At 45.4% G+C, this 25480-nt stretch overlaps 2 protein-coding genes across 2 annotated transcripts; both read right to left on the bottom strand.

Annotated features, from left to right (window-relative positions):
• Positions 1-16: 16 nt before the first annotated feature.
• On the bottom strand, positions 17-17104 carry ZNF268 (zinc finger protein 268). Its single transcript, XM_059676777.1, is given in 7 exon segments — positions 17-1340; positions 1343-2830; positions 6010-6102; positions 6402-6528; positions 7827-8027; positions 16532-16627; positions 16978-17104. Coding segments are annotated over 6 exon segments (2835 nt in total). The 5' UTR covers positions 16544-16627; positions 16978-17104; the 3' UTR covers positions 17-426.
• LOC132222269 (zinc finger protein 701-like) lies at positions 16606-25024 on the bottom strand. The gene is made up of 4 exons (XM_059677146.1): positions 24784-25024; positions 17592-17681; positions 16911-17104; positions 16606-16753 (listed from the first exon to the last, which is right to left on the bottom strand). Exons 2-4 carry the CDS (start codon positions 17622-17624, stop codon positions 16606-16608), a joined length of 375 nt encoding a protein of 124 aa, XP_059533129.1. The 5' UTR covers positions 17625-17681; positions 24784-25024.
• Between the last annotated feature and the right edge of the window lie 456 nt (positions 25025-25480).

Genomic DNA, 25480 nt, shown 5'->3' with positions numbered 1-25480 from the left:
AAGAAAAAAAAAGAATTTTGCAATGAAGAGTAGAATTTTTCTATCATTAATACATGTTCCTGTTAAATAAGTTATGATTTTCAAATGAGTGTATTTGATGTTCATTTATGAAATTTCCTCAGAGAAGTTTATCATATCTAAAAACCGACTGTCCCACATTCATTTCATTCATATGGTTCCACAGCTGTACAACATTATAGGAAGGTATGACCTACAACTGAAAATATTTGTAGGGTTCACCAAACTCATGGAGTTCCTGTGTGTATGCACTGATGTTTTTTAGATGTAAAAACAGCTTTCTGTGCATGCCCTTCCACATGCTGTGCCTTCATAAGGTTTCCATTCAGTACAAGTTTTGCAGTGCATGAGATGATTTCATTTATACTTTCTCTTCGATTTGAATTTACTTTTGAAAGTTTCTCACTTTTAATTCATCAATTTTTCTCTCTCACCTGCATGAATTCTCTGATGCATAATCAGTTGTGACTTCCAACAAAAGGCTTTCCCACATTCAGTGCATTTACAGGGTTTCTCTCCTCTATGAGCCCTCTGATGTGCACTGAGAGTTGATTTCTGAGAGAAAGTTTTTCCACAATCATTACATCCATAGGGTTTCTCTCCTGAGTGAGTTCTGTGATGTACAATGAGCTGGGATTTCCTAACGAATGCCTTTTCACATTCACTGCATTCATAGGGCTTCTCTTTTGCATGCATTCTCTGATGTACAATGAGTCGTAACTTTCCACTGAAGGATTTCTCACACTGACTGCATTTACAAAGATCTTCCCCTACATGGGTTTGTTCGTGCCCAATGAGTAGTGACTTCCAAATGAAGGCTTTTCCACATTTAGTACATTGATATGGTTTTTCTCCCAAATGAGTTCTCATGTGTATAATGAGGTATGACTTGCTACTAAAGGTCTTCCCACATTCACTGCACCCATAAGGTTTTTTTCCTGCATGAGTTCTCTGATGTGAAATGAGCTGATCTTTCCTATTACAAGCTTTCCCACATTCACTGCATTCATACGGATTTTCTCCTGTGTGAATTCTCTGGTGTACAATGAGTTGTGAATTGAAACTGAAGGATTTCCCACATTCATTGCATTCATGTAGTTTCTCTACTGTATGAGTCCTCATATGTATAATGATGTATGACTTACTCCTGAAAGCTTTACCACATTCACTGCATCCATAGGGTTTCACATCTGTGTGACTTCTCTTGTGTACAATGAGTTGTGACTTCAAACTAAAGGCTTTCCCACACTGGTTACATCCATATGGTTTTACCCCAGTGTGTGTTCCCTGATGTACAGTAAGTTGTGACTTGAAAGTAAAGGTTTCCCACATTCACTACAACCATAGAGCGTCTACCCTGCATGGGTTCTCTTATGTACAATAAGGTTTGACTTTGTATTAAAGGCTTTCAGACATTCACTGCATTCAAGGGGTTTCTCTCCTGTATGAATTCTTTGATGTATAATGAGCTGTGACTTCAAACCAAAAGCTTTTCCACAGACACTGCATTCATAAGGCTTCTCCCCTGCATGAATTCTATGGTGTGGAATGAGCTGATATTTACAATTAAAGGCTTTCCCACATTTGTAGCATTCATACAGGCTCTCTCCTGTGTGAATCCTCTGATGTATAATGAGTTATGAATTGAAACTGAAGGATTTCCCACATTCACTGCATTCATGACGTTTCTCTCCTGTATGAGGTCTCATGTGTATAATGAGGTATGACTTGCTCCTAAAAGCTTTGTGACATTCATCGCACACATAAGGTTTAATTCCTGTGTGACTTCTCTGACGTACGATAAGCTGTAACTTCAAACTGAGAGCTTTCCCACCCTGAATGCACCCATGGGGCTTTACTCCTGTGAGAAGCCCCTGATGGACAAGGAGCTGTGATTTGGAAGTAAAGGCTTTCCCACACTCACTACAACTATAAGGTTTCTCCCCTGTATAGGTTCTCTGATGTACCGGAAGGTTTGACTTTGTATGAAAGGCTTTCTGACATTCAATGCATTCATAGGGTTTCTCTCCTGCATGAATTCTTTGGTGTATAATGAGCTGTGAGTTCAACCCAAAAGCTTTCCCACAGTCATTACAACCATAAGGTTTCTGTGCTGAATGAGTTCTCTGGTGTGAAACAAGCTGGTCTTTCCTACTGAAGACGTTTCCACATGCACAACATTCATGATGATTCTCACCTGTGTGAACTCTCTGATGTATAGCAAATTGTGAATTGAACCGGAAAATTTTCCCACATTCATTACATTCACGTGATTTCTCTCCTGTATGATTTCGCTGATATTCAATGAGGTAGCACTTGCTGCTGAAGTCTTTCTCACATCCATCACCCTCGTAAGGCCTCTCCTCTGCATGAGTTTGCTGATGCACTACAAGGTATGACTTGCTACTGAAGACCTTCCATCAGTAACTGCATTCAAAGGGTTTACCTTCCACATAGATTTGTGGGCACATGAGTTGTGACTTCTTGTTGACAAATATTCCAGGTTCATTACTTTCACAGTATTTTATTCAAAAAAGAGTTTATCCATGTTCCGAATGAAGGGTTGATTCCCTTTGTGCATAAAACCCATTAGGATTCTTTCCACCATAATTAATACTGAAGTCTATATTATATTTCAAATTCTTCCCATGTGTGCCAAATTTATAAAGATTTTGTCTTAAAAAACCACAATTTGTAGTAAGAAGACATAGTTTCCCAAAGGTAGTACAGTCATAGTATTTTGTCATATTTCCCAGCTTGCCTTGATTTTCCTGATACCATTCCATGTGATTATCAAAATCACATACTTTGTCTAGAAATAAAAATATGTTATAAATAAAAACATGACCATGGTATAGCATAAAATTGCTTTAAAGTGCCATGCCATCAGGTTATTGCTTTAGTTTCAGATATTGCAACAGAAAATAAGTAAATTATGAAGTATAAATATCCCCAAACTCCTGGGCACTGGGGAAAACAAAGGAAAACTAAAAATAAAGACAGGAATAGGCAACTGAAAATAATTAAAGATTGTTTTCAGTTTAAAAGGTTTGCGCAATGGGTAAACAAGCCAAAAAAGGCAAAAGGAAAAATGAGTAAAACATACAGAGAATAGATGAAAGCTCTAAGCATTAGAATAATCAATAATAATAAAAACTTAATATGCTAATTAGACCAGACATCCTTCTGGACAACCTTCTAGACGACTTTCTGGATGAAGCCGGGGCTGTGAGGGAAGCCTGGGTCCCGGGTGCCAGAGGGAAGGAAAGCCTACTCTTGCATGAATTTTGGCTTCCGGCCTCTAGTTTAATAAACAATAGTTGCATACTTACAACACTCGAAAGCTCAGGAGAAAAAGCAGAAAACATTGCAAACTATTACAGTCTTCTTGGGACTAAAGTTCCACTAAATACGCAAATTCAAGAAAATAAAGGCACAAGAAGCATCATCATGATGTTTCAGAACTCCAGGCACAGGAAAAAGCTAGTACAAGCTCCCATCCCAGAAAAACAAACAAAAAAAGTTGCGGCCAGTGTGACTTGGTTGAATGGAGTGTCATCCTTATATGCTAAAAGGTCTCAGGTTGGATTCCGGGTCAGAACACATACCCAGATTGGCACATGTGAGAGGCAACTGGTTGACATATCATTCTCATATTGATGTTTCTCTGTCTCTCTTTCCCTTCCTCTTTCTCTAAAACCAATTAAAGCATGTCCTGCCCTAACCGGTTTGGCTCAGTGGATAGAGCGTCAGCCTGCGGACTGAAGGGTCCCGGGTTCAATTCCGGTCAAGGGCATGTATCTTGGTTGTGGGCACATCCCCAGTAAGGGGCATGCAGGAGGCAGCTGATCAATGTTTCTAACTCTCTATCACTCTCCCTTCTTCTCTGTAAAAAATCAATAAAATATATTTTAAAAAACACACACACACAAAAAAAAATGTCCTCACCCTGCTGGTGTGGCTCAGTGTTTGAACTTTGACCTATGAACCAGGAGATCATGGTTCGATTCCCAGTAAGGGCACATGTCTGGGTTTCAGGTCCAATCCCCAGTGTGGGATGTTGTGTGAACCCTGTCCAGAGTATGCCAGATGCTCAAGGCTAATCTGAGCCTGGAAATCCTAATTGGAGTGCTCAAAGATAGGTTGCTATATGCAGGTGCAAGAGCAAGGACACAATAATGTGACTATGTACACTGAGCAGGCATGCCCTTCTATAACCCAAAATAGTGGTGTCAATATTTAGAAAGAAGCCTCTTTTGTCCAACTTATTATAAAGTCCGTTACTGACCAGCCAGTGTACAGCCACTGGGGCGGCTGTTGCTCTAATAACGGCTGCTGTGTGAGGCTCCCGTATGGCTCCTATGTTGGAGGCTGCTGCTGCTGTGTGGGAAAGATCAGCCAGTGTGCAGCTACTGTATGGGACTTTGCTTTGAAGAACTGTTTTGTCTAATGGCTCCTACAGTAGCAATGCTACTTAGGCTACAATACAGACTCCCTTATACCCACAACTTCTCATGGCTTCTCTGTCAAATGCCTGGTGTCTGAAGAGGTCCAGTCCCTTGAAGAGGGGCTCGGATCCAACAGCTGGAGCAGTCGGAAGGATAAAGGACCTGTGCACCCAACAGTGCAGCCAATCGGTGATTCTCTCTCCCTCTCCCTTCCCTCTCTCAAATCAATAAAAAAAAATTTTTTTTTAAAAAAAGAAAAGTACGGGTGAGGATTAACAACAACAAAAAAAGAATTCATATAGCCCTGGCTAGTGTGCTCAGTGGTTAGAATTTTAGCCCATGCACTGAAGGGTCGCTGGTTCGATTCTCAGTCAAGGACACATACCTGGGTTGCAGGTTAGATCTCTAACCCAGTTGGGGCACGTGCACGAGGCAACCGACCAATGTGTGTGTGTCTCTATCAGCCCTCTACCTCCATTCCACTCTAAAAATCATCAATGGAAAAAATATCCTGGGATGGAGATTAACAAACAAACAAAAAAAGAACATAAACAGGATAATTGAATAAACTTGACTAATCAGTAAAAAACTATAAGAAATGAAACAATGTTGGCCTTGTGGGTGGAAAGTGAAAACATGGGGAACTTCTTCTTTAAAGGACCAAAGTACTAAGAGGCCTAGTAAAACCAGTGAGGAGAACTGCACGTGCAGGAGGAAGCGGACTCCCCAGTACCAGGAAGAGCCAGAAGCGTAGCGGAACGCACCAGCAACAGCCAGACACGTGGGAGACGAGGGATGTGGCTACGGGCCGTGGGAGAGACAATTCTAGTTTCTGAAAACAAGATAAGGAAGTGACACTGGCAGGAGGATGCCCTGTGGACCAAGCCACCCAGTACCGAAGGGCAGATGAAAGAGGGATGAACTGTCATCACCAAAAGAGAATAAAGAGCTTAAGTCTTTAGAACAGAAGTCTTTTTAAAGTTACACTATGTGAGGAAAGTGATGAATCTAAAAAAAATACCCCTTTGGACTCGGAGGGAACAGCAAAAGAAGTCCATGAAGTATGAGGAGAATCATCCCATCCCTGTGCATTGTGACAGTGGGTGCAGAGGGTGCAGGGGGGGGACGGCTGCAGGTGGGAAAACAGACACTATCAACTGATGCAGAAATGCACTTGGCAAGGACAGTGGTAACATCAGTGATCAGCATGGAGAAGCATGGAGGGGTGGTGCAGGGAGAAGGAAGTTGGGACTGCTGTGGAAGATAAGCGTAAGGGATTTTAAAATACATTTTAAAAAAAGAAAGGAAAGAGAAGGGATGTGAAAATTACATCAAGTGATATCAAGGAGAAGCTGCTTAGATGCATAATGAAGTGTGTCTGCTGGATGGGAAAGCAGGAAGACTGAAAAAGACAGAGAGGAGAGTAAGTAGGAGAGGATGGGTACAGCTGAGACAAGAAGCACAAACATGAGGTGCACATCACTTCAGAATTCACACCAATTCCAAATAAAAATGCAAAAATCTAAATGTCCTGATCACTCACCTGGATGGCCGTGACTTAGAATTCGGCCCTGCATCGTGCGCAGCTCTTCTTGTTCCAGCTGGAGGATGATGTCAGGTTTGGGGTGTTGATACCCTGTGAATGGAGAATCAGACAATTTAGACCGAAGCCACCCAGGACTCAGGGATGACGAAGGAGGGGGACAAATCAGTTAAGAGACAGCATGGTGAAGCTTCCCTTTTGTACGTTGGCTAAATAAAGACATTCAACTAGCATAATCTGATGACAAAGCAAGACTAAGAAAACCTGGCCTCTGACTAGAAGTTTAAAATCACTAAGGATTTACAAAAGCCCCACTCCCCACTTCCCAGCTTTCAGCAACCAAGAAGTAGCCTGGAGACCACAGACATTCCTTTCAGGGCGGCAGCACTTACCCACAGACACCAGGTTGCTGTAATTCTCCAACATCACACTCCTGTACAGGTGCTTCTGGGCGGGGCCCAGCAGCTGCATCTCTTCCCAGGTAAAGTGCACGCACACGTCCATGAACGACAGTGGCCTCTGCAATACCAGGTTCCCCACCATCTCAGATGATCTGACTGAGTTTGTGGGAAACAACAGACTGCTGACCTAGAGACTTCATTAGTTACATTTCACTTTGTGACAAGAGTAAAAAATTATTGAAAACCTCCTCATCAATATGCACCATATTAGTCAGCCTTTCACTCAGGACATGACAATATCAGGAGCCAGGTCCTGACCGAGCTGCAGGTGATGTCACAGTGTGGAAACAGAGTCCTGCCCACAAGTGCTCGGCAATGCACAGGAAATCAAAGGTGAATGTGGATAAACGCACTGGGAGTCAAAGAAGCTGAAACAAACATGGGTGGCTGGTCACCCTACTTCTGCAACAGTTCCTGGCCTGTAGGTGCTAGCGATTCAACTAGATGCCTTTGATATACAGTCCTGCTTGCAAGAAGCATTCAGCAGTGCAGAGTTAAACACATACAAATAAAACAGGGTGTAAATAAAATAGAGAGTACAAGATGGGCACAGAGGAAGAGGAGAGCAATGCTGCTTATAAATGTCTGGGGCAGTCACGGGAAGGGTTCTACAGAAGTGACCACTGCGAGAGAAGATACGTTAATAGCTCAGGGGAATAAAAAAGGCAACAGCTCTAAGTAGTGGCCAGTTTGTGGGGCAAAAGATCTGAAGATGAAAACACATGAATGGAAAATAAGCATATAAAAATGCTCAACATCATATTACCATTAGGAAATTGCACGTTAGAACAACGAGATACCGTTACACACCTATTAGAATGGCTAAAATTAAAAACAAAAAACACCTGACAATGCCAAAGGACTCCAAAGACTACAAAACCCATGGAGACATATTATAATCACACTTTCTAAAGACAAGGTCAGTGCTGCTGGGTGTGTGAGGACGTGGACACACCAACCCTGCTGCCAGCAGCCGAGGGGATGAACGCAGAAGCAGAGGTGCCTCGTGAACAAGCGCTCGCTGAAAAATACAAGCATCGCAGCAAGATATGCATGCACACGCCGACGTGAAATGGAAAGACAGTCACAGCAATAATAATGCACATGTTATAAACACATCAACTAAAGAATGTCAATTAAAAATAATGTTAGGGGGTGAAAAAGATGGAAACTGAATATGGAGAAATCAGGAAATCTGTAAATAAAGGTAGATAGGAACTGGAATGATAAGCAGGCCATGAACTGAGGAGTGATTAACTTAACCCTTGAAGTTTAAGAATCACATCCCTCTCCCCAGCAAAAAAGTAAATAAATGAATGCAATAAAGAAGTGGGAATCTATAAACAAGCAACTCACCAGGAACTCTGTGGTTTCCCACTGTTCCTGGGAAATAAACTGCCACTCGAGGGCCTGCTCTGTCCTGTGGTGCTTGTGCCTCTGCTGGGGTCCTCCAGGGAGAGGCCTCTGGTCAGGGGTCCCCAGGCCCACAATGGGTGCCTGACCTTTGCGCTTTCGGATCCTATTGCCTGAACTGTCGCCTTCCTGCAGGGGTGGGACCTGTGGATTCAAGAGCAAACCACTTTAGGGAGCACGTATCCTATGGGCCCCAACAAAACATGTTTGCAGGTCAGGCTGGGTGCTCTGCAGACTGCGGTCGGGGCTGCTGAGGGACAGAAGCCAGAGAAATTAAAATGGGAAACCCAACACGATGATGACAGTCCCCCCACCCCAGACTCTGCAAAGGCCCCAGGAACCCCACAAGCACGATGAGCACCTGAGATTTCAACCCCATCGGCCAGCCACTTATGTAAGAACTGATGCCAGGTGCTCAAAAGAAAACCCTGTTTAGGCAGCTGTACACCGGCTGTAGATTTTGACTGAAGATTCGGTTTCAGTTAGAGCTCCTTCTCTCACTATTTCTATGTCCGTGAACAAATTCATTTAACCTCTCCCACTGATTGTTCCTCTTTGTTGTTAAGCCACTGAGAGTAGGGTGAGGTCGGTAGCAGTGGGGTGATTTAATCTCCCCAAAACTCCCAATAGAAATAAGAGACCTACCAGAATAGTAAAAGCAAAAGCCCAGACATCTATCACACACAAAACCTAGGTGGCAGGTCTCACAAACCTGGGAGACAGGCAGAGGGGACCCAAATGCAGAGGGCAGCTCCCCGCAGAGGAAATGCGGGAAATGAGGGAAGATTCGTGGTGGGCCACACCCTGCAGATCTCCACCGTCACCAGTATCTGCTCATCCCCAACGGGAGCGCCTCCCTGGAGCGGAGTCTGAGCCCCATGCGCCAGGCTCTGAGCTGCAGGCGACAAGCCATGTCCCTAAAGTCGCCCAGTGAGAACAAGAGGGTCCAAGGAATCATCGGAGACGTGAGGGGACGGGAGGAGGTAAAACAGAAAGCGTGCAGGGGAAGCTTACGCCAAAAACTGTCTGAAAAACAAACCCCAAGATGTACATGTGAGACAAGGCATGTTGAACTCCAGGAAATGGCTCAAGGCAGGAAAAAAGGCTTCCTGACAAAGCTTAGCAATGAGCCAGGCCAGGTGCGTGTGTGTCTGTCTGCTTTTCATCCCAAAAGAATCACTGACAGGGTGAACTAGAAACTACCAAACTGGTTACCTCCAGGAGAGAGAAATATGGCGAAGGGATGAAAACAAGGCCTGTCTGAAACTCCTGTCTCGCTCGCACAGGCTTCCAGCGCCACGGAATCCTGTGCCGCCCCTCCCTGCGCCCAGGACGCGCCGCCGGGTCCAGCGCCTGCTCGGCTCGGCGACCAGACGGCTGCCCGGCAGCGCGGGGACTGGGTTCCCTGAACCCCCGTTTCCTTAGCAACGGCCCCAGCGCGAGGGGCGTGGGAAGCAGGAAGTGCTTCCTTAGGTGGAAGGCGGTGCGCTGGGTCCGACCCGGTACGTCCGGGTCCCTACGGCCCAGGCCGCCGGCGTCCACTGGGGTTTGCAAGGCGCCCCGTCGATAAAGGCGCCGCTGCACAAACCGTGACTAGCGGCGTTCCTTAAAGGAGGGTGTCGCGGCGCCTAAACGACCTCAGCGAAGCTTCCCTGACACGAGCACCTTCTCCACCTCCCGATGGTAGGGAACCTGACAGTCCGGCAACAGTCCTGTCGTCGGGTTCGGGCATTGCCACCGCCCGGAGACGCGCGCTGCGGGCCCATCGGCCTCGGGGCAGCTTCTCACGAGGAGAGGAAACCGACTCACCCAGATGGCAGCGGTGCGCACCCTGGTGCCCATGCCCACGCCTCGGTGCGCCGCGGGGACAGGACGGAGGGGAGGGTCTCCCCGTCCCGGGGAAGCTCCGACGGGCCCTTCCCTCAGGCACCGCCGGGCCCCCCACCTCCGCCCCCTCAGCACCCGCGCGGAAAAGGGATTCGGTGGGTCGGCTCCGCACCCTGAAGGGGCAGAGAGGGAGGGTCTGGGGGAGACTGGCTGCCTCCACCCCCCGGATCTGCAGCCAGACGACTGCGTCCTCCCGCTAGACTTTGGCTGGCCCGGCGGCGGCCGGGGAGAGGAGCCCACTCCAGTCGGTCACCGCACCGGGTAACGGCTGCCAGGCGCCGGCTGCGGAACGAAGCTCCGCGGGCCTGGCGGAGCCGCTGACGGCCCACAGGGACGCACAGGAAGGAACTACAACTCCCAGAAGCCCCCGCGGGAGTTCCGGTGCACGGGGCGGGGGGAGCCGAGGGCCGGGAGGGGCTGTGCTGCAGCCGGAAGCTCTGGCTCTCCTGCCCGGCCTGCGAGCCGGCCCTGTCCGCTTTAATTAATACAAGGCATTACAGTAATTGACAGTAACAGAATAAACACGGCAGTGGTATAAGTATACTAAGGTCCATGCTTTTTGGTAAAAGTTCTAACTTATAATTTAACAACTCAAAAATGTATTACATATTAATATAACATTTTAATAAAAACTAGTCCTACCCCTCAAAATTAGCGAGTGGCATTTTCAAACATTCTTTTTGGTCTGTGTGGGGGATATCTTTTAAATGTGTCAATCTTTTGAAAAGTATTTTCTATATTACAATAGCTAATTTTATAAAGCCTTCTACTCGGTCAAACATTATTTTATTGAGATCTGCCACACACTTGCTAGTTATTTCTCAAATGAAGCTCCACCATTTCCTGTCAATTTGCCCTAACTATAGAAGGTTTATTACTATTTTCCTCAAAGTTATAGAAATAATCTAATGCATTAAAGGGCTTAGCAGATTGGCTACATCATATCAAGCTGTCTAGTTTCTGACTATTGGTATTAGTGTTCCCTTGGAGCTGCAGCTTTTGTTACCCAAAAGCCCATGGTTTTCTGAAATTCCAAATTCAAATAAAAACTTTGAGGTATAATTTACACACAACATACATCCTCACTCCATATGAAAGGCGTTTACGGTCCTGTCTGCACTGTCACTCTGCCACCCCCAACCACAGGCAGCTACTGATGTGTCTGCTGTCATTATAGACTAGGGGCCTGGTGCATGAAATGTGAGCACACATAGGGTCCCTAGGCCTGGCTGGCAATCAGGGCCAATCGGAGCCTTCCTTCCCCGCCAGCCTGGTACTTCCTTCATTCTGTGCCGCCCCCTGGTGGTCAGCGCACGTCATATTCTGAAAAATTTTATAGATGGGTCAGATAGTATATACTCTTCTATGTCTCACTTAAAATGTGTTTTGAGATATAACCATGATGTTGTTTTTGTTACATTTTATTACTGAGTGCTATTTCATTATAGGGCTAAAACAAAATTTGTCCATTCACATGCTGTGAATTACTACACATGGCATCTTTTTACACGGTCATTTTTTTTAAATTCAAGGAATGGAATTGATGGGTCATATGGTAACAGTTCTAATTTATACTTTAATAACTCAAAAAATTTGAAGACATGCCACACTCTGAATTGCCATCTTAACATTGTTTTCCCATTCTGGACTAGTTTTACTCCACTTACCACGTTTTATGTATTCTTTATTACATCTTCTGGAACTTCCACAATGTACAATTCTTACTATACAGACCTTGCTTGTTTCATTATCTCTTCCACATTTCTGTATCATTGTAAATGAGATTGTCTTTCTGAATTCATTTCTAAATTGTTCACTGCTAGTACACAGAACTAAAAGTTTATTGTATATTAATCTTGTATCGTGTGACCTTCTCAATCTCCCTTACAATTCTAGCTTATTTGTAGATAAGAACTTTGGAAAACATCCCATCACTGACAAGATTATTTTCCTGATCCTAAATGTAATATGTATTCTTAGAAGAGATGGAAAGAACAGAAAAGTTGAAGGAAGAAAAAAGAGTAAATGCCAGCCCTGACCTGTTTGGCTCAGTGGATAGAGCGTTGGCCTGCAGACTGAAAGGTCCCAGGTTCGATGCCAGACATGTACCTTGGTTGTGGGCACATCCCCAGTAGGGAGTGTGCAGCTGATCGATGTTTCTTTCTATCTCTCTCCCTTCCTCTCTAAAAAAAAAACAAAAAAAAACTTTAAAAAAAGTAAATGCCAAATTCACCAATATGTAGACTACTATTAATATGACAACTTAAGAGTTTTGAGCAACATTCATTTCATTTTTTACAGTTCACTTTTTTTGCATATTTGATTTTATCCCTATGTACTTTTAAAAACTATATGTTTTACTGGTTTGTTTGTTTTTTTACAGAGAGGAAGGGAGATGGATAGTGAGAAACACCTATGAGAGAGAGAAACATCGATCTGCTGCCTCCTGCAACCCCCTACTGGGGATGCGTCCGCAACCAAGGTACATACCTGTGACTGGAATCAAACCTGGGGCCCTTCAGTCCGCAGGACGAAGCTTTACCCACTGAGCAAAACCAGCCAGGACAATCCCTATGTACTTTTATCATGCTTTTTTTCATACCACATGACAGCTTCAACATTGTTCCTGTTATTGAACTTTTCATAATTTTAATGTCAGCATATTACATGGATACACTATAAATAAGCATTTTATTATACATTTTTATATTGCAAATTGCACTATCATGATATTTCAGTGATCATCCATAGACACTCTCTTCCCACATTCCTTAGGATGTTAAAAATAGTAATATTGCTAATGTTACTATCCAACACAGGTAGCACTATTTGCCAGGCACTGTTTTAAATACATTATACACGCTATCAAACGAATTCACACAACTCTCTGAGGTAGACACTGGTAGTACCTCCATTATACAGTTGAGAAAAATTGAGCCATAAGTTATCAGAAAGTCTAAGGGGCTTGGTTAAGGGGTTTCTCTTCCATTCACACAAAGAACCACTGCTTACAATGAAAACTGGTTCTGATAGGAATGTTACACATATGTAAGCACTAAGGAGAGCAGCAGTAATGGAGGGGCTTGTGATCTAGATCTGGGTCTGACTTCATTCAAAATGTGAACCCGGCCCTGGCTGGTGTGGGTCAGTTGGTTGAGCATCATCCTGTGCACCAAAAGGTTGCCAATTTTACGCCTGGTCGGGGCACATAACCAGGTTGCCAGTTCCATCCAGTCAGGGCGCCTGTGGGAGGCAACCAATCAATGTTTTCTCTCACATCAATGTCTCTCACTTGTTCAAAAATCAATAGAAACAGACCTTTTCCAAAATGTGAGCCCTGAGCCAATTCACAGGGTCTCAACAATACAATGAAGAGCATGAGTTAAACAGAATCATTTTCCTTCTAGTTCTGAAGGCTCGTGATCCTCACAATCATTTCTAGATTTTTTTTTTCTGGGAAAGATATACACATTTTACTATTGAACATTTAACATATATATTGTTTGCTAGAGAATGACAAATAATGGTCAGTCCCTATACACAGGAGAGCCATTTATACAGAATTAAAACAGATTCTCTTCCTAAACTTTTTTAGGGTCATGGACAGAAACTAAAGATTTAGGATCCGCTCCAAGAAGAGAAAACCTTTGTATGGAAACAATTATTTTTCATAAAATGTGAAAATGTGTTAATTGACGTTCAGAAATGAATTCGTACACACACTATGGATTAGTGATGTCCTCAGTGCAAAAAAAATAAAGGACAGTACAAGACTGAAAGCCTTTCCACATGGATTACAGCTGTACAGCTTTTCTCCAGAGCAGCGGTTCTCAACCTGTGGGTCACAAACAATGAAAATACATCCTGCATATCAGATATTTACATTACGATTCTTAACAGTAGCAAAATTACAGTTATGAAGTAGCAACAAAAGTAATTTTTGGTTGGGGGTCACCATAACATGAGGAACTGTATTAAAGGGTTGCGGCATTAGGGAGGTTGAGAACCACTGCTCCAGAGAGTTCTACAAAGCTAAGTAAAGTTACTGTTCTTTGTGAAAAGTTTTTCACATTCATTATGTTAATATGTACTTTCGCTAATATCACTTGTCTGGTGTCTCATAAGGTTAGGGCTATTAACAAGTGCTGTCCCACACCGATTGCAGGTTACGAACTGCTCTCCAGTGTGAGCTATCTGACGTACTATAAATGGAGAGTTGAGGACGAACGTAATTTCGCAATGGTTACATTTATAAGTCCCTTCTCCAATATGGATCCTCTGATGCTTAATGAGATCATTCTTCCGAATGAAGGCTTTCCCACACTGACAACATTCATATGGTTTCTCTCCAGTATGAATTCTCTGATGCACAATGAGGGCAGAACTCTGGCTGAAGGATTTTCCACAATCATGACATTCGTATGGTTTCTCTCCAGTGTGGGTTCTTTGGTGTGAGAAAAGGTGAGAACTTCGACTGAAGCATTTTCCACAATCTTTACACTCAAAGGGTTTCAGTCCAGTGTGAGTTCTATGATGTACAACGAGGTGAGATCTCTGGCTATAAGACTTCCCACATTCATTACATTCATAGGGCCTCACTCGAACATGAGTTCTCTGATGCAAAATGAGATGTGTGCTCTGTCTGAAAGATTTCCCACATTCAGAACATTCATAAGGTTTCTCTCCAGTATGAGTTCTCTGGTGCCTAATAAGCCTGGAGCTATGAACAAAAGACTTCCCACACTGATTACATGTGTAGAGTTTGTCTCCTGTATGAGTTCTCTGATGGGTAACAAGGTGGGAGAACCAGCTGAAGGATTTTCCACATTCTTTACATTCATAGGGTTCCTCACCAGTGTGAGTCTTTTGATGTCCAATGAGGTGAGAACTACGGCTGAAAGATTTTCCACATTCTTTACATTCATAGGGCTTTTCTCCGGTATGAATAAGCCGGTGCCTGGTAAGATTAGAACGCCAGCTAAAGAATTTTCCACATTCCTTACATTCATACGGTTTCTCTCTATGTTTACCCTTGGGTATACCATGGGATGTGCCATGCCTGTGAGAGTTATCATTCTCTGGGCATTTGTAGGATTTATCTCGTGTTTGAGTTTTTGCAAATTGAATATGGTGAATGTTCCGACAGAAGGTTTGGCCACATTCACTACTATTACTTACAGAGCTTTCCTGATGACAACTAATAACTAAATCACCTTTTGAACTTTTAGTACATGAGTCTTGTTTGTGGAAATACCCTCTCTGTACTAGCTGACCAGGAAGAAGACAGTTTTCCCTGAATTTACCATGTTCATTGACTCTTTCTGGAGAAAATACTTTCTTTTGGGTAAATGCCACTTGCCTCAAGTGTTTGTCCTGGTTTTTCTGATACCTGTCCAACTGATCTTCACATTTCCAGACTTCTTCTAATGACAAATACCACAGATCACTCTTTACCATTCCTTCCTTTTTAATGTCATGGGATTGTTTATCTTTAGAAATGCTCTTATTGGAAATTGCTTTAATTTCAATTGCAGTATCAATATCTGAAATAAATGAAAAAGATTTGCATAACTAAAAAAAAACTAACATTAGAATGTTGGGATGTATGTGGAGACAAAAATATAAGACATACAGAGTTGCTTTCAGACATGGTTCTGAAACCTTGACAGAGATGAACACAGCAGTACACAGGAAATGTGCTAGGTAACAGTACACAGAAGGAGCAGAGAGTAAGGAGAAACCACAGGACTGGAATATGGTATTCAGTGAAGTGGGAGTGGGGGGCAATAAAACCAATCCCACAGAAAGGGTGGCACTCCCATCATCTAATCCTACCATTAATGATGTAAGACCCAATCTGTCTATTTGTTCCAGGTCCTCCCCATGACAGGCATTCTTCACTCTACAGCCAATACAATGTTCCTAGACCATGAATGCAGTCATGCCAGGCAATGCCTCTGGTCTACATCACCAAAGCGCTACAGCCTGAGTGCAGGGACACACCTGACAGACTTGGACACACCTGACAGACTTGGACATTAGGTGTCAGACAGAAATGAATACAGGCAGCACGGGGCTTAGAAAGCTGTGCCTGTACTAACCCCCACGGGTCACGGGTAAGTGTCCTGGCTATTCGGCTCAGGTGAAGTTGGGTATTTGCAGCATGACTCAGACAAGCAACACCAAAGAGGCTCAGGGGGTAAACGTCTGAGTTTTGAGCTCAGAAAGGAAAATGTGTGAAAAGATCACTTACAGAGAACAAAGGAAGAGGAAAACCAAAGAGTACTTTCTGTCTCTTAGCCTAGAAGGCTGGTTTTCTACACAGGGAAGTAGGGAATAGAAGTGATGTTCGGAATTCACATAACAATTTGCATTTTACATATGAAGATGAAAATAAAATAGGTATAAATTAAAAAGACATTAAATAAACAGCAAGAGTGTGGCGAGAGCACAGGTGCTTGAGAGCAGTAGCTCCGGGGAAGAGAAAATGAGCAGTGGGAACGGATGAGCTCTGTTTGCAGTTTCCTAACTAGCAGAGGGAACTCAGGACAGTGGCGGGTGCTGGGGTCCCCAGCCCACACACAGAGGCTGTGGGAGGGACTATGTGAAAGGTAAAAGACAGGCAAAGACAGAAAAATGATTCTGTAAAAATGAGAGAACGGTGATGATAAGAGTTAAGAACTAGTGATCACTATCTCCAGGGATGCTAGACCAATGGGTTATCTAGGCTACTGCCTGCAATGCACTTGTCTGATCCTCACCTGGATGGACATCTTGGTGAGTCCCTCTCTCCACCAGCCATGGCTCTTCCCCTTTTTCCAAATGGAGGATCACATCAGGCTTGGGAAGTCGATGTCCTGTTCACAGTGAAAGATACGGAATTGGGCAAGGGTTGCAGAACTCTGAGCTGGACCCAGAGGAGCCTCCCAGATTCAACACCAGCCCCAGACCATGGGGACTTCTGAAGAGCAGATAAGGTAAGGCTACAGAGGCAGCAAAATGTGCATTTTATAAATTCAACAAATCAAAACTAATTCCCCCATGAAAGGAGGAGTATAAAAACCCCTATTCTATGCCCCAAAGATATTAGGTCCCTGAACACAAGCTCATACTCTGATACATGCTTCAGGGTCTCCATACCTTTTGGTCAATGAAGAACCAAAACCATCACAGGCAGTGCATCTCCAAAAACAGAGGTTCGTCTTACCCAAGGAAACCAGGTTCCTATAGTTCTCCAGCATCACATCTCTGTACATGACCTGCTGCGCGGCGTCCAGGAGCTTCCACTCCTCCCTGGTGAAGTTCACAAGCACATCCTTGAAGGTCACCAGTGCCTACAACACGAAACAAGTTTGCATTGAGCCAGACTGTCTCTCTCCCTTTCCTGAATCCTGACAGAGAGTTTCGGCAGAGAGCACTGGGGGAGGGAAAGAAGGTGAACATGACTTTATTTAGGAGTCAGTACTATTTGTGTTGGATTCTGGTCAAGTCCTAAAAGGTACTTATTGTCCCAAAACCAGTTCTGCTAAGCTTTAGGTTTAGAAACTATAAGAAGCACTTTTATTTAAAAGTGCAGACAAAAAGTGCTTCATTCCTCAATATTACCTCACTTGACTATTTATTGACCACATTACTCATAAACTTGAGGTTTTTTTATATGAACAGAAATAAAAACATTCCTACCAATACAACAAATACATGGTGCTAGTCTCCTGGAGAAGAATGTCTGAGATACAATTTCTGAAGTTCTGGGCAAAGGAACTCAGAACTTAAGCAAAAAGAGATTCTAAGCTGGAAAACAAAGAAGGCAGCTCAGCTTACGGGGAACCGGGCAGGGAGTGGCTGGGCTTCCATGCCCTCTGTGTGCTTGTTGGTACTTTCTTGAGGAACGAGAGATCCAAGAAGGCAAAGCTGGAGAGAAGAAAGAAACACAAGGAAAGTTAGCTGTGCCTGGGACGCTTCATAAATCCTCAGCCTAGACTCTCTCTTCCCAGCAGGATAGAACTCAAAAACCACCGCAGAGGAACGTCAGAGATACTCCACAAGTTCCCAGGAGTAGGAAGAAAAGAGGTACGTAGATTGACTTTCCCCCCCTTAACCTCCAAGGTTCAATGCTAAATTTCATTTGGAATCAAATTATTTTACTACCACAAATCCTTTTTTAGGAAATCTAACGAAAAACAAAACAAAACCTGACCTGATCTAACATCCTCACTTTACAGATAAGAAATATGATATCTCCAGCTAATCGCAGAAGGGAAGTCAAAGATTTGAAGCACAAGAAACATGTGAGCATTACTGGCCTGAAGGTAGAAGGTGCCACGTGGCAAGAAGTGTGGGCCGTCTGGGGGAGCCGACAGCCAGTACAGAAACAGGGACCTCAGCCTTGTAGCCTTGTAGGAACAGAATCCTGCCAGGAATTAGCGTGAGCTTGGAAGTGCATCCCCCACCCCCCACCCGACACACCCTCCAGCTGAGAACTCACACCAGCCAACACCTGCTATCAGCTGTTAGGTATCAGAGCAGAAAACACAGCCACACTTCAATAGATTTAGACCCACAGAACTGTGAGCTAGTGAGTGCTGTTTGAAGCTGCTGCATTTGTGGAAATTTGTTACACAGCTGTAGAACGCTAATGCTCAGCCAGCTATCTTTTAAAGATACTTAAATATTAATACATAAATATACTTTTATTTCTGTACTTGGCAGTGCCTGTCATTCTTTTTTGGAGAGCAGTGGTTCTCAACCTTCTGGCCCTTTAAATACAGTTCCTCATGTTGTGACCCAACCATAAAATGATTTTCGTTGCTACTTCATAACTGTAATGTTGCTACTGTTATGAATCGTAATGTAAATATCTGATATGCAGGATGGTCTTAGGCGACCCCTGTGAAAGGGTCATTCGACCGCCAAAGGGGTCGCGACCCACAAGTTTCACACAGCTGTTGTAGAGATTGATTCCCATTTGGTTTCATTTCCTTTATCCCTGAAGGACATCTTTTAACATTTCTGGTAACGTGTTCTGCTAATAACAAATTGTTTCGGCTTCTGTAAGTCAGACAAAATAAATGTCTTTATTTTGCCTTTGTACATTTCTAAAACAGCTTTATTGAGATATAACTCACATATCATACAATTTACCCATTCAAGGCATACAAATTAAATGGTTTTCAGTATATTACATTACTAGTCTTTATAATTATGGTGAAATATACACAAAATTTTCTGCTAAGTGTACAATTCAGCAACATTGATTATATCCACAATGTTGTGCAGCCATCACTACTAATCCCAAAACTTCCCCTCAAACAGAAACTCCTAAACATTAAGCAATATTCTTTCCTCCCTTCAAGCCCCAATAACCTCTAGTCTACTTTGTTTCTATGAATTTGCCTATTCTGGAAATATCATCTAAGTAAAACATACAATATTTGTGTTTTTGTGTCTAGCTTATTTTACTTAGCATGTTTTCCAGATTTATCCATGATACAGCAAGAACTTCGTTCCTTTCCATGGTAAAGACTGACCACCTTTTATTTATCCATTTATCTGGGTTTTGGCTTTTGTGAATAATGCTGCAATGAATACTGGCATACAAGAATCTGCTGGAGTCCCTGTTTTCAATTACTTAGGGCATATAACTAGGAGTGGAATTGCTATGTTTCTATCGTTCTATCCCTCTCCCTTCCTCTCTCTCTAAAAATCAATACAAACATATAAAAAATATTTTCTCCCATTCTATACATTGCCTTACCTGTGTTGTAGAAATACATTTTTGCTTACTATTTGAGGTTGACAGTTTTCCCTTCACTGTGTTCTAGATGCTGCTCATGCCCAACACTCTGGGAGTCTGCTGGGCTCCACTGCAGTTTCACCTTCCTCTGCGGTGACCTGGAAACCCTCTCCAGGCAATACCCTGGGGCGACCAGAGGGCTTACCTCGTTGGTTTTCCATCTCCCAGAGATGACTGTCCTGCATTGTCTGACATCCAGTGTCTTCAAACAATTGTTTCATGTACTTTGCCTTTTTGCTGTTGTTGTTTGGGCAAGAAGATAAGTCACTCCCTGTTACTCCATCTTGGTCAGAAGCAGAAGTCTATAAACATTGCATTTGTAACTTGATTTAAATTTAGACTATATTTTAAATTTCAATCTCTTGACTACTGTGTTAAAATATTTTTATTTTGTCTACATTTATACTTCTTTTGTATTTTATTCTCTTTAATATGATTTGCCCCCTTTCTCTTCTGGAGATATTAACAATTTCCACTGCAATTTTATACACATTTATATAAACAAAAGCGCTATGGCTTCTGCCCCCCACACCACTGAACGAGTCTCACCGATGACACCTACTAGAGAGGGCACCGCTGGCCTCTCAGCTGTTCTTGAAGCTCATTCTTTACTTTGCTTCCTTCTCCTAGTTTTCATCTGTGGTACTTCCCAGTCTTCTCTAATGCTTTCAAACATTATGATCAGCTTAACCATTGCATCCTCAGTCTTTTCCAGTCTCTATTTCCAATGAGGCTCGGGGTATCTTCAGGACACAACACATGTGCTTGCTTTGTCCCCACTGTCTACCCCAACGTAGGGCGCACAGTGAGGCCAATGTCTACAATGAAAAGACCACTATGTCTTCTATCCTCGTCCTGGACTCAGGTGCATAGCTACAACTATGGCCAACAGCATGGGTTCTGCAGCCAGACCCCCGGGGTTCAAAACCCGCTCCATTACTTCCTGGTAGCGTCTGGGCCTTTCCACATCCCAGTCTCTCCATCCGTACCATGGGGATGAAATGTGCCTACTTCACAGGGTCCCTACGATAATTACATGAGTCGCTATTTGTAAAGCACATAGAACACCGTCAGACACAGGGTAAGAATTCTTAGTTAATGAAGCAAACACCTGGAGCTTCCGGTTGGTGACCATGTGCCGAGGCAGGGAAGACCCTTCCCACACACCTTGTCCTGCGCAGCACTTCCACCCGGCCATTCCTGAGGTACATCCTATACAATAAGCCGTGGATCTAGAGAGAGATGACTGGCATTTCGTAATTTTCCACATGAGTGGAGGAAATAAAATGATTTTGCTTTTTTATTTCAAGTTTTGAAAGACGTTAATCCCTTAAATTAATAAACGATGCCATGTAAGACATCAGCTAAACAAGCAGAGATTATTGAAGCTGAGAACTATGAGATGTCAAACGGACGGCGGCCTGCTCAGATCCCACGATGGGAAGAGCCAGCTTGCGTGGCGCGTGCACACACCTGCCCAAAGAACAAAAGTGCTGCCTGAAACTTGCTGTGAAAATAGCCGGTTCCAACAACGTGCAAAAGGCTAAGGACTGACTCCAACTTGTCAGCTACAAACACTTCAAGCCACTCTGAAATCTGAGTATCACCAACCTCACCCCTTCCTGGAGTAATTCCTTCCCATTCTGGAATACCATCCCTTGAAAACACATTCCTTCTAAAAAAGTAAATTAACAACAAAGTGTGACATCTACAGACCCAGCAATGGTAGTGTCTCTCTCAACATGCAATCAGTTATCATATCCTGTAAAACCCCTCTCCTAAATACCTTGCTCTAGATTCCTGCTGCTATGCCTTGGTTCAAGCCCTCATATTCTCGACTTAGACACCCAACTTGGCTTTCTGCCCCGGGTCTCTCCCACACCAGTGAGTGTCTACATCAGCATCATTTCTGTAAAACACTAATTTCACTCCTTGATTCTCTGTTGGTCTCCCAGAACTTACAGGAAAATGGACCTAGTCCTTAGCGTGGACTTCGTATCTTTTGGGTTGGGCCCTTCTCTACCTCACTAGCCCTAAAAGGCCCATCACACTACCTGTGGCAAGCCCGCTCGGCCATGGCATACTCAGCCCCACGTGGGGTGCCTTATGTGCCGCGCCAGCTCAGCCAGAAGTCTGGTCCCTTCCTCAGCTTCTTCAGCCACTGCTGCATGGAAACAAGCAGCCCTCGGTCCTGCAGAGCTGGAGACCTCCAACTCTGGGTCTGGACCTACAGTTCCAGGGAGCTATCAGGCTGTAGAAGCAGAAATAACCAAAGCCCAGAAACAACGCAACTGCCGCAAGAGCTTACAACGTAGGTCACTTCTGTGTCAGAAACAACATCAACCACAGCCATTTTTCGCTTTACAGTAGCTTAAAAAAACCTAAGAGATTTCTACCTTATTTTCCACCTCTTATTTTCTATCTCCTATTTCTTATCTTCTATCTTATAATTTCTCTTATTTTCAATCTTCTATTTCTTATCTTATTTTCTCTTCTCTACCGCTTATTTCCTACCTTCCTATTTTCTGCCGCTTACTTTCTCTACTGCTTATTTTCTCCTTAAAAACTGAACAATGCTTCACTAAGCATTGTTTTTAGGGATCCCCTTCCTGTGATCATGAATTTCCCAAGTTTTACACCCAGTAATTACCGAACCTTGCTCCCTACCCTACTTTCACTTTCTGCACGCATGCCTTAACGGAGCCTCCTTTCACCCCACAATCACAATTTCCCCGCACTCAGGCCCCACATTGGGTGCCTTATGTGCCGTGCCAGCTCAGCCAGGTTCAGTGAGCCTGAGAGGGGGCGGTGAAGGATTGAGAAAAGACAGACAAGAGAAAAAAGCTGGGTCTGGGTGGGACACTGTCCCCTCTGATGGGGAGCTAGCGACAGCACCAAGGACTACAAGCCATGTCTGTATTTTATAGCCAGACTAGTGGCCCAGTGCACAAAATTCACACACACAGAAGGGGGGTGTCCCTCAGCCCGGCCTACAATCTGGGATCCCGCGGGGGATGTCCGACTGCCGGTTTAGGCCCAATCTCGCAATCCGGGACCACTGGTTCCTAACCGCTCACCTGCCTGCCAGCCTGCTCGCCCCCAACTGCCCCTCCGCTGCCAGCCTGCTCGCCCCCAACTGCCCCTCCGCTGCCAGCCTGCTCGCCCCCAACTGCCCCTCCGCTGCCAGCCTGCTCGCCCCCAACTGCCCCCCTGCCGGCCAGACCCAACTACCTCCCCTGCCAACCTGCTCGCCCCCAACTGCCACCCCTGCTGGCCTACTTGCCCCCAACTGCCCTCCTCTCCTGGCTTGATCACCCCGAACCACCTCTGCCTCGGCCCCGCCACCATGGCTTTGTCCGGAAGGTATCCTGATCTAATTAGCATATTGCCCTTTTATTAGTAAAGAAGGTTCCACAAGGCAAAGGGCGTGGTCAAGATGTTTACAGCATTCTCGTGGGTTTCGATCCTAATCAATTACATGCACCTGAACTCTATCCACATCACTCAGACATGTGGGACCATGTGTTCGGATCATAGGTTCAAACTTACAACTATAGCCTTTAGCTATAATTGTGCTGGGGGGCTTTGCCCTCCAAGCTAGCAGTTGCATGTGGCCATGAAAGGACTGTGCTCTCATTAGTCCGAAGCTTGAACCTGTCCAAACACTGAGGTCGCTCTCCACAACTACCCACACTTTTTCCTATCACCATGGTAACACATGCTATTCTTATGTCAGGAATGTTGTTTCCTTTCTTGCCTCTTGGCAAAAACCCAATACAGCCTACAAGATCAAATGTCTTCCCTTTCTGTGTCATTCCCTACTTTACTGGGAAAGCTTAGTGTTTCTTCCTCGTTATTCCCAGTCCCTAGTGCAAGAAGCACCGTGGGCTGAACAAAGGCACAAAGAGACCCACAGCTGACCAAGGGGTCTCTTACACCAGGCACAGGGCCCTGTCCTTACTGGCAAGACCTAGTCAGGGACAGTGCTTCACTCAGGGATATGGAGCATTTGCTTTTTGTTTTTCTTTAATATGTTTTTATTTTCTTTCTAATGTATTTAAAAACATTTTTTTTTTTTATTGATTTCAGAGAGGAAGGGAGAGGGATAGAGAGATGGAAAGATCCATGACAGCAGACCATCCATTGGCTGCATCCTGCAGGTCCCAGCATGCGCCCTGATGGGAATCCAACCCTGACCTCCTGGGTCCACGCTCAACCACTGAGCCACATGGGCCGGGCATGGAGTATACACTTCTTGATAAAAGAGAACAGGAAAGATAATAATAATAAACACATAAGAGAACAGGATCTGTTTATACTCTGAATAAGTTCATGAGTATTTGGCATCTGCAATGGGCAAGTGCTTGATCTTAAACACTAAAAATATTAATAAGACTGACATTTTCAATGAGTATTTTAGAGCAAACTGGCACCCAGAAAGCTGTCCAGCCTCGTCTACCAGACTTAGGAAAAGTGGATGTAGGACTCCCACAGTGTCCCCAGCAGAACCCAGGGGTGCGCACAGGGTGCCGCCCCATGTGCACACTCACAGCTGGTAGTTGCAGATCCGATTACACCTTGAGAACGGAATGCACTTTAGCAAACACTCCCTTTATGACGTGCACACACCGCCAGGACGCCCCGCACATTTAACAAGCGATGGTGGCCACGCTGGGTCTCTTCTAGGGACACAACTTTCCTTTTAGGAAGAGCCCGACGCTCCCGGAAAGGAGGCCGCGCGCGAACCGTGAGCCGCCTGGACCCGCGGGCACCCGGCGGGCGGCGGGGACAGGAGTAGACGAGGCCTCGCTCGGCGGCCGAGCGCGCGGGGCTGGCGGCACCACCCAGCGGGGAACCGCCGTCGCTCCCGAGAAGCCGGGGCCGTTTGCGTTCACGCTGCGGCGAGAATCAAGAACCAGCGGAAAAAGGAAAAAAGCAGCAGCAGGGGGAGAAGTCACTCACTCAGGGGGACTCCCGTAAGAACAGCTGCCCGCCAAAGAAGTCACCCTCTGCCCGGCACCTCCGCGCGAACCGGTGGGGAGCCCGGGAGGCGCGACGGGAGCGACCCCGTCACCGCGCCGGCAGCCCCGGCTCCTCGCTGCGAGCCCGGCCTCGGTAGGCGGCGGGCAGAGCCGGCGCGCGGACCGGACCTGGGGTCTCCCCGCTCCCTCCGCCCCGCCGCACGCGCCCTCCCGCCGGCCCGGCCCAAGCCCCGCGCACCTGGCGGGCCCCGCACACTTCCCGTCCCGCGCAGCGGTCCCTCCGTCCAGAGCTGCGGCGGTGACGCGAGCCCAGAATCCCTCCGCGAGGCGGCGCCGGGGCTCCTGGGAAACGTAGTCCGGCCCGAGAGCGCTCCGAGCCCCGCCCTCCTCCCGGCGGCTTCGGGGATGCGGGGCGCGCTCTCCGCACCCTTGTCGCGGAGGCCGCGTAGTGCGGGCCCTGAGCGCGACGGAGCCCGTAGACTCGGGGGGAAGGCGGAGAAGGAAAGGGAGACGGGGAGCGGTCAGCCAAGTGCTGCTCGAGCCGGGAGGGCCCTGCCCCGAAAGCAGCCGGGGGGACGCGGGGCGTGAAGTCGGCGCGCGCGTGGGGTGGGACACGGTCCCAGGACAGCCTAGGTGAGGCCCTCGGAGGGCGGGAACAGGCGCCGGTGAACCGGGCGTCCCCGCCGCCGGAGCTGCTCGTGTCTGCAGGAGGCTGGGCAGGTCCGGGGTTGGACTTGGATCCAGGAGCCCTCCTTCATCCCTTTATGTTACTGGGTGGCATCGCAGGAGTACTTATCAAAGGCAAACCTTAAAAGACTTAAATTGTATGAGCAATAAGGAAAAATTGTATGAACTTTATGTGGGCCATAAGCTGAAAAAACGTTTTAAAAGCATGATATAACACGTTTTAATACTGCCTATATACTCGATATTAA

Source organism: Myotis daubentonii, chromosome 19 (assembly GCF_963259705.1).
Source record: "Myotis daubentonii chromosome 19, mMyoDau2.1, whole genome shotgun sequence".
NCBI lineage: Eukaryota > Metazoa > Chordata > Mammalia > Chiroptera > Vespertilionidae > Myotis > Myotis daubentonii.
The sequence above is the reverse complement of the archived record's forward strand: the minus strand, read 5'-3'. Positions and strand labels throughout refer to the sequence as shown.

Bases quoted from the DNA above. Each gene is read 5' to 3' on its own strand.
- LOC132222269 (XM_059677146.1), bottom strand. From the start codon at position 17,624: ATGGAAGCCCAGCCACTCCCTGCCCGGTTCCCC. The intron at 17,105-17,591 runs GTAAGCTGAGCT...TTCGTGTTGTAG, and splicing joins CACTCCCTGCCCGGTTCCCC to GCACTGGTGACCTTCAAGGA. The intron at 16,754-16,910 runs GTATGGAGACCC...CTGCCTCTGTAG, and splicing joins GGTTCTTCATTGACCAAAAG to CCTTACCTTATCTGCTCTTC.